The sequence below is a fragment of the Camarhynchus parvulus genome, chromosome 3 (assembly GCF_901933205.1).
Source record: "Camarhynchus parvulus chromosome 3, STF_HiC, whole genome shotgun sequence".
Classification (NCBI taxonomy): Eukaryota; Metazoa; Chordata; class Aves; order Passeriformes; family Thraupidae; genus Camarhynchus; species Camarhynchus parvulus.
In genome coordinates this window covers 25,865,045-25,874,320 of record NC_044573.1, presented here as the reverse complement: position 1 = coordinate 25,874,320, position 9,276 = coordinate 25,865,045, and the positions used below count along the sequence as shown (strand labels likewise).

Genomic DNA, 9,276 nt, shown 5'->3' with positions numbered 1-9,276 from the left:
CCGAAAAGGCGATTTCCAGATAACTGCGGCTCCGCTTTGGCACCCACTCGGGGGCACGGAGCAGTTCCGCCCAAGGAAAGGCTCCTCGGAAGAAAACCGCCCACCCACACCCCTTTCCTCAGCCAGACTGTGTCACGGCTAATGGAAGGAGCGTCTCAATAAAAACCACCTTTTTATTTCACTCACGTTTCCCAAAGATTGTGTTGACACTGGCGGCCTCGCACGCTGCTGCGCCGAGGGGTGAGGCGCTCGCCGAGCGGGCCCTCGGCAAAGTGACAGCCGGGCCCGGGCAGGGTGAAACCCCGGCCTTGGCCGCCCGGCGGCAGCGGAGCCGAGCGAAAGTTTGGGTCGGCTCAGCTAAAACTTTCCACGACAGCTAAACGGGAGACAGCTGGCAGTAGCCAGGCGAAACCATCTCGTCGGTCCAGGGGCAAATGTGAGCAGGCGATTCGCTCCTCCTGCTCTGAAATATAATGTCAAGGAACGAGAGCCTTCGCAAATGCCAAAAAAAGCTCCTCTCCCGATCGCCTATTTCGCTCGCAAGGCGCTACAATGCGATTCGCCCCGCGCCGCGGCTGTGCAGCCAGTATCTGCCCTGATTTCTAGCATGTAGGAAAATTTTTCTCTTTCCCTAAAGATAAAAGCAGTTATGCAGAATTTGGATCCAGATGTCACTAATTTACGATTGCTCTAGGACGCAAGCTGATACAGGGTGCCCGGGAAGGGGGTAGCCCTGCCTCTGCCCAGCTCCCCGGGAAGTGAACTTAAGTTACATGCAAGCTGCAGTCCGGCTAAGGCAGCCTAAAGTGAAAGCGCCTACGGAGGAGCTGGAGTGTAAACACTGTACTCACATTTTAGGGTGCTAAGAAGACTCTTTTTCAGGTCTAAATCTATGCAACAGGTTTTGATATTTCCTTTCCAGCTAGGGCTAAGAGCTGCTCCCGTTCACATTTAACCACTGTGGTTGTGAGATAGAAAGAGAGGAAGAGGAGTCAGGTATATCCCTAATAAACGTGGGGCGACCGAGCGTGGTAGCATGGAGGCGGGAGACGCAGCTCAGACCTCGCTAGCACTTTCCATTATTTCCACGGTCCCCGTTGCGGGAGGGAGCGGAAGGCACACGGTGTGTGCGCGCAGAGGTCGGGGACGGGAGAGGTTTTGTTGCCTTTTCTGCTCAGAGCAAGCTTTGAAGCGGCGCGGTTGTACCGTCCCGCCACTGTTGGCTACAGCTGCGGCTGTGAACCATCCAGCCGCTTAGGCTGGCTAGGAAGCGCTGGGATCGGGATGCTTTCGTTTACAAACAAGGACAGTTTGAATCCTGCAGAGACTGGCCGGAATCGAGGCACTAAGCGGTTGAGAGCTCATTTTGTAAAAGAACGGAGGGAGCATCATGCGAGGGGACTTTACCGACCCGTCACCAGCATGCCCGATTTTGCTTTAAACGAATTTGAGCTGTTCTTTTCTCCACCTGAAAAAGAAGCCTCTATTTTCCATCCCCGGAGGATCCAGGGCGGGAAGCGCCCGCTTGCCACTGTTTGGTGAAAAGGCCGGACAGACAGGTAGGAGGACGACGCAGCTTCCACAGCGGAGTGCACTCGAGAAAGTACGGGCGTACGCCGCGGATATACACAGGCGTTCGGACATGCTGGGAGCTGGACACGGTTGATCCGCTGCCCCCCCTACTCCGCCCTCTTCCTCCTCCTCCTCCTCCTCCTCCTCCTGCTGCCTCCCTCCCCCGCCGCATTTCCCCCGGCCGCAGCCCTGGCGCGGCTCCTCGCCGGGAGCCGCCGCCGTCGGGAGCCGCCGGGCTGCGCGCCGCCGCCCCAGCCTCGCTTTCCCCCGGGACGGCCGCTGCGCCCGCCCGGGCCAGCACGGAGGCTCGCTCCGTCGGCCGCGGAGGCTCAGGCTGCGAGGCGGGGAGCCGCAGCCCGGTCTCTTGTGGCTTCGCTAAATCCCTGACGCGCCGGGGCGGCTAAAAAGGTACCGTGGCAGGAACCCACAATTGCAGAGACCTCTCCTGTCAGGACTGCAAATACCGTAGAAGGCGCTTGTGGGATTAATTATTATTTCTCAGCAAAAGGGGAACATAACAGGCCATGGAAACTACCCTGAGTTTGTGGCCGGGAGGCTCCTCCCGAGTGCCCTCACCTGGGCGATCCCCGGCGCCAGCCTCCGCCCCGGCGGTCCCGCTTGTCCGCCGCCCCGTGCGCCGCTCCCGAGGAGGCACCGCGGCTCCCTTCGCCCGCTCATCGCACCCTCTCCCTCGACCTTGCAGCTTGCACCACCTCTCTCCCTCGCCTTTCACTTTGTGTAGACCGACAAGGGACGGGAAATGATGCGGGTCCCTGCCCCGCAGAGTCGGTGAACTTAAAACGCGGCGTGCAAAGGGCACGCGTGGGTGATAAGGGTCCGTTTAATCGAGCGAAGTGTTTCTGACTTTTACACTTTTACACGTGTTCCTCTCCTGGATGAAACACCCCGACACGCTCTGGAAATCGACTATAAGTAAATGTCCGGCGTCCAGTGATCACAAACGCCAGCGCCCTTCCCGCCGGAGCGCGGTGGGGCACAGTCGGCTATTGGTGGAGAGGCAGTCCCTCTCCGGCCCCGTATCATCGTGCCTTCTTCTCGCTCCCGGCCAGGTACGGGAAGCGTGTAATGGGATCCCAGGTCACGAACAGGGTCTCCATTGTACATGAGAGGCCCCTTCCTTATAAAACTCTCCAACAGTGGTTACTGGGCGCTGGGGACAGGGGCTATGAGGGAACGCTTTTAGAAAGAAATTTCCCTGTAAGGGCCGGAGACGGGCTTTTCTCCCCACCGCAGCCGCGGCTGCCGGGGACAGCAGAGCCCGCTGTCCGTCTGGAGCGGCGGGGACGGGATGGGGCTGCGGGATCCAGACGGGACGGCGGGGCCCGGCCGAGACAGCGGCTCCGTCCCGCCGCGCCGCAGTGCCCTGCGGCGAGGAGCAGGGGCCCGGGCTCCGCGCTCCCCCTCTCCCCCGACGGGCGCCTGCAGCGTCAATCACGACGGAAATTTCTCCCTCGCTAGCTAATATCTCAGCTCTCAGGGCCGCCTCTGAGTGGATCTGAGCAATCTGTCAACCCAGCCGGGGAGCCACCTCAAAACAGATCGGGTTACCCCTGATTGACAGCGTCACCATGGCAAATAATTTGACTAAAACTATTGTCTTCTCCTGGCAGTCCCCGGGTCAGATAACCGGACCAATCACAGCGCGGATAATCACTTTTCATGCCAGCTTAGAATAATATTATTAAAAAAAAAAAAAAGGGGGGAGAGAGAGAAAGAAAGGGGGGAAAACTCCGAGAGGGAGAGAGGAGCGAGTGAGCAGGGCTTTACCACTATATTATGTGGGATCTGACGGTGGGGGGGTGGGGGGGAAGCAGGGAGATCCCAAACCGGCGGCCGAGGGGGGTGGGGGTGTGAGAGCCGCGGCCGCTGCGAGCGCTGCAGATAGGAGACAAAAGAGGCACGAAGTTACTCTCGCAACTTGGACTTACAAAAAGGAGGCGGCGGCCGGGGGAAAAAGCCGCCCGCGCTCGGGCTCTCGAGACTTTTTTCGTCGCTCTTCGCATTTCTTCCCCGGCTCCCGCGACCGCCCCGGGGCCGGGCGCCGCCGATGGCCGCGGCCCCCCGCGCCCGGCCGTGACGCCCGAGCGGGCCCCGCCGGGCGCGCCGCCCGGCCGGCCGGCCCCGCATGCCGGGCGCTGCCCGCCGCCCCGCGCCGCTCCCCTCTATGCGGCCGTAGGGCGCGCGGCGCGGCAGGGCTCACCATGTCGATGCTCCCGACTTTTGGCTTCACCCAAGAGCAAGTGGCCTGCGTCTGCGAGGTGCTCCAGCAAGGAGGCAACATCGAGCGGCTGGGGCGGTTCCTCTGGTCCCTCCCTGCCTGCGAGCACCTCCACAAGAACGAGAGCGTCCTGAAGGCCAAGGCGGTGGTGGCCTTCCACCGGGGCAACTTCCGCGAGCTCTACAAGATCCTGGAGAGCCACCAGTTCTCGGCGCACAACCACCCCAAGCTGCAGCAGCTCTGGCTGAAGGCGCACTACATCGAGGCGGAGAAGCTGCGGGGGCGACCCCTAGGGGCGGTGGGCAAGTACCGGGTGCGCCGCAAGTTCCCGCTGCCCCGCTCCATCTGGGACGGCGAGGAGACCAGCTACTGCTTCAAGGAGAAGAGCCGCAGCGTCCTCCGAGAGTGGTACGCGCACAACCCCTACCCGTCCCCCCGCGAGAAGCGGGAGCTGGCCGAGGCCACCGGCCTCACCACCACCCAGGTCAGCAACTGGTTCAAGAACCGCCGGCAGCGGGACCGCGCCGCCGAGGCCAAGGAAAGGTACGGCTTCCCACGGCTTCCCCCGGCGCCCGCGGCTCCCCGACCCCGGTGCTCACCCCGGGTCTCTCTATCTACCCCGGCCCCGGCTGCGGAAGGCCCGCCGGGAGGGGACGGGGCTCTCCGCCTCGGGGGCGCCCAGAGAACCAGAGGCCAGCGAGCTGGGGGCTCGGTGAAGGCGTCTGTGCGCCAAAAGTAGCCCCGGGAGAGGCGGCCGAGACCCGTTCCCCGCCGACTCCCCGCTCCCCGCACAGCCGGCGCGGCGGCCCCGGGGCGGCCCCGGCTGCCAGGGACGCTTCGCACGGCCTGAGGCGAGTCCCGGTTGAGCAGCGCTGCCGCCTCCTCTCCGCCGCAAGCCGGCGTGGAGCCCGGCCAGGAGCCGCGGCCGGAGGTGCCCGTGCGGGTCCGCGGCCCGTCGGGAGAGGCCGGCGGCGGGGCCCGAGGGCTCCGCGCCCCGCAGAGCTCAGAGCGTGTCCGTGAGGGTACCCCGGGGCAGAAAGGGGCAGCCGGGGGGCAGCCGGCAATGCGTGGGTGTGAGAGTTGGTCTGAGCAAATACATCCTCTGTCCTGGGCTCCTGGAGACCTGGACAAGGTCTGAGTGGAGCCACTTCCTGCCTCGCTCATGACCTTGCAGTTCTTATTCGCTGCCCAGCAAGGTGCTCATGAACGCACGTCAATAGGTGTGTGTTCTTAGGCCGAATATGATTCTGCAGCTGTGTTTTTCACGTAAAGTGGAGTGAAGGGACCATTATTCGCTGGGAAGAGGTTAATGCCTACATCCCTGGCTATTCGGGGTGATTTTTCTGTCAGCAGTCCCTGTGCCTTAGGAAGACGGTTCGAAGAGACAAAAAGGGTCCTCTTACTGCGTTCACTAGCTCACTGAACTGCCCGGTCCGCACAGGCAATCGTATGATTCTATGATCTGCGGGTTAATTAGCGGGTCAGAATCCTGTAGATCCGTGCCTTCGAGGAGAGTTCTTTCTATCTTTGGTTTCTGCCAACCGTGTTTTGGAAACGGGCAGCGCCGCGGCCGCGCTGCTGTGCAGCCTGGCAGATTCGGGCACAGATTTGCTCTATTCACTTCCCGAAACTGCTAGCGCTTTAATTTTCCTTCAAATCCTCACAAGTGTTGGTTTTATGAGATGTTAGAGATCCTTTTTATTGCTGATAGCAGGGACTCACCTTCAAATATCCAAAGGAAATGAAGGTTACACTTATTCCATTCCTTTTTTTTTCCCTGAGGAATCAAATTTTAAAGGTCTCCAGAGACAAATAATATTTTTGACATTGAAAAATACACTCAACATAATATTACTCTCCAGGCGTTGGAAAACAGACCGTTCATGGGATTGCCATCCACTCAAGAAAACCTGTTCAAACAGAGCTTTCTTGTCTATTTTCATTTTTTTGGCACTAAGTGTTTCCAGCCACATCATGCAGCCCTTAGTGAGGAAAACCCGTCAGTGCAATAGCTTAACTTCTCTCGACCAAATCCTGCAGGATAGGGCCCCTCTGCCAGAGAGCGTGTTACAAAACTTCCGCAGAAGCTTTTAAATAGGCTTGCACTGCCTTCAGTAGTTCAGGCAGAACGGTGTCTAAAGTATTTCTACGAGGGCTATGCGGGCCGCATAAGCCTTGCCTAGACGGCAGCCCCGACCCCTTCTTGTCAGTCATATTACCGAAAAAAACCCCCATATATACATATATAAATATGTAGATATATCTGCGAGGGCTTGGCCCGCGTCCAGCGATTTCTCGGTATTCACCCGGTGATGAATTTCGAAAGTAGGTCCTGCCTTGCGGAGCCTTTGTCGGCCGCGCACCGGTGGTGCCGGCTGCCCCCGCCGCGGAGCCGTGCGAGGGCCGTCCCAGCTGCGCCCGCGCCGCTCCGGGACGGGACGGAGGAGCAGCGGCGGGCGTGCCGAGCATTTCCCGAGAGGAAAGCAGCGGGTTAACTCTGTTCGCTTTCCGTATCGTCCATATTGGGCTATGTTTTGAGCTTGAAGCTCAGGGCGAGGGGGAAAAATCCCATGTCCAGGTACTTAAGCAAAAGACTTTCCCTCCTGATGTGAGCCCGGGGCTGCACGGAGCCATCCTGCCTGCAGCTCGCCGGGTTTTGGCCTCCACAGGAGAAACCATGGCTGAACATCTCTTCGGCTCCTAGAACAGTTTTAAAGTTAAAAAGTTTTGGATGTTTTTTTTGTTTGTTTGTTTTTTAAATAAAGTCTTCTTCCCTTCCCTTCCGCCCCCCTCCTCACGCTGTGCAAACTCTTTGGACGCAGAAAATTACGGTTTGGCAAAGTGACACTTTCCGCTGGGCTGGTGGGAGACTGTTTACAAGCTCAGCGGACCTTAGACCTAAGTGCCAGATGAAGAGACCTTGGAGGTTGGCAGAGTTTTTAATCCTACAGTTTTTGCACTGCTCCCCTCCGCTCGCTGCTCCCCGGAGCCCGCTCCCCTCTGCCCCCGCTCCCGCGGTGCGCACCCCGGAGCGACGGCCACATGGTGATTTCCCTCCCTCTTTTGTGTTTCCTATAGGGAAAACAACGAGAATTCCAACTCCAACAGCCACAACCCGCTCTCGGCGTCAATGAACGGGAATAAGACAGTTTTGGGGAGCTCAGAGGACGAGAAGACGCCGTCAGGGACCCCGGATCACACCTCCTCCAGCCCCGCGCTGCTGCTCAGCTCCAACCCCGGGCTGCAGCCCCTGCACGGCCTGGGCCACCCCCAGGGCCCCAGCGCTATCCCCGTGCCCAGCGCCGACCCCATGCACCATCACAGCTTACAGGACTCCATTCTCAACCCCATGTCATCTAACTTGGTCGACCTGGGCTCTTAAAACCGTGTACACGCTCACTCCTTTGCGCCAGCCCTCCTTTCCTCAATTTTCCTATATTTTCTTTTTCCTTTAATCTTACCAGGGACTTTGAAAGCAATGACAAACACCTTAGTGGAAGTGTTGTGCCCTTTGGCAGCAGGCTGGCTGCAGGTTTGCAAGATAGTGGACTCCACTGTGGGTAGCTGATATTGTGAAAAGCCTTAAGGGTTGCTTACAGGCGTTTTCAGGCGTGTAAGGACTGTTGGACGGGAGCCGTGATTTTCACTGCAGGTTGTAAGGCTGATCGGTGTAGCAGCTCATTCCAGCCTTAACTTCACAAATCTCTCAGTGTTGTCACTTGATCGGGCCGGTCTGTGTGGGAAGAGGCACATCGTAATATTTTTATTTTTTGGGGGGGTGGGGAAGAAAGGGGAACGCAAGGCTGCTCTTGCCATGCCTGTTTGAAAGCTACACATCGCTCCCGTTATTCTATTGTAGTTATGTATCCATGGCAGGTGTACGATGTACAATTTCAACTAAGAATACAAAAGTCGTAGTCAAGATATAGCAGCAGCACGCGCTCTAGGCAGACTCTGTAACCTTCTTGTAGCTGATGCTATGCAGAGAGACAGCTTCTTTGGCCTTGTCCATGTGGTGCTTTCGCCATTTGCTGGGTGGGAAAGGAAATGATGGCCCGGCTCCTGCCCGAAGGAAGGCAGAGGTAGATTTTCCCCTCGGTGTGCAACGCGGGCTGGAGCGGGCTTTAAAAAGAAAACAGGAATTGCTGCTGAAGTTTAGACCTAAATGACAGTATCAACCGCAAGTCACTCACCTTAGTTTTGTTTATTGTTTATATTATGTGAATACATTCTTTGGAAAATATTTCTGCTTTTATTTTATAATAAAATTTAGAAATCTAGCTCGGCGTGTGGCTGCTTCACTCGCCCGCGGGGTCTTGTCGGGCTCAGTCCTGAGCGGAGCAGAGCGGGCGCCCTGGCGGGGACGCCGGGGAAGGCGGTGTCGGCTGGCCAGAGCCCCGCCACCCTGCCCGGCTTGGCCCGGGCACGTCGGGGCCCTTGCTGGCCCGGCCGGGAAGCGCTGAACGCCACGGGCAGCCCAAGGGGCCCTGCGGGAGCGGAGAGCCAAGGGCACGGGGAAGGACGGGCGGTGCGGGCCCTGAGGGAAGTGAAGAGCTCGACCACCAGCTCCCCGAGGGCACGGCCGTGCAGGCTGCGGGCTTTTCTGCCCCGGTGCCCGCCTGTCTCGGCAAAAAAAGCCGCCCCTCTCCTCCTGATCTCGTCCCGAGGGCGGGTGGGCAAACCGAGGGTGGCCAGATCCCGCTCCGGGGTCCAGCACGGACACTGGGCTGCAAAAGCCTTTCCGGCGCCTGCGGGATGCCGGGAGAGGGATTTCTCTATTCCTCTCCTTTTTCTTTCTTTCTTTCTTTCTTTTTAATTTCCTTTCCTGTAAGCACCGGGTGGCCAAAGAGACAGGCAGGTTACTTGCCAGTTTGCCCCATTAAAACGCTCAGGACTCTTGCAGCTTGCACCCTCGCCGTCCGTCTTTGCTAGAAGCCGAAAGTGTTATGTGCTTAAAAATGTACTCAGAACTTGCAAACAGCTTTATACTTTCATTTTTGGTCTTTTTTAATCTTCTTTGGAATGATTTTCTTGTGAAAAATAAACCGAGAAAACGATTTGACTTCAAGCGGCATAGAAAAATGTGTAGATCAGCAAAGATCGCGTCCAGGTTTCAGATGCTGGCTGAAATTTCAATCAGCGGGAGTATTGTGCGGGCAGTGTCCTAATTTGATGTAATCTGGGTCTGGATTAACGCCTCTGTGCGTTTGCGGGTGTCCGCTAAAAGCACATTTCTCTGAGGTCCCGTTGACAGTCTGTAGAAGGGAATGTATGGATGTCGGCAATGGGGAGGCTTGGTCTCCGAAAAAAGCTCTCCCTCAGTCGCGGCTATAAATCCAGTTTTCTCGTTATGCTGGGATGCAGCGGGGTGCAATATTTTATGGGAGACGATGTGGAATATTCGGGTTTATGTTTCCCCCGCTCTTGCATTTAGGGGTGATATTTCAGCAGCAGAGATGATGTGG

At 57.9% G+C, this 9,276-nt stretch overlaps 1 protein-coding gene across 1 annotated transcript; it reads left to right on the top strand.

Moving 5' to 3' along the window:
• Positions 1-3,712: 3,712 nt before the first annotated feature.
• On the top strand, positions 3,713-8,091 carry SIX2 (SIX homeobox 2). The gene is made up of 2 exons (XM_030944822.1): positions 3,713-4,354; positions 6,890-8,091. Exons 1-2 carry the CDS (start codon positions 3,795-3,797, stop codon positions 7,191-7,193), a joined length of 864 nt encoding a protein of 287 aa, XP_030800682.1. The 5' UTR covers positions 3,713-3,794; the 3' UTR covers positions 7,194-8,091.
• Positions 8,092-9,276: the final 1,185 nt, after the last annotated feature.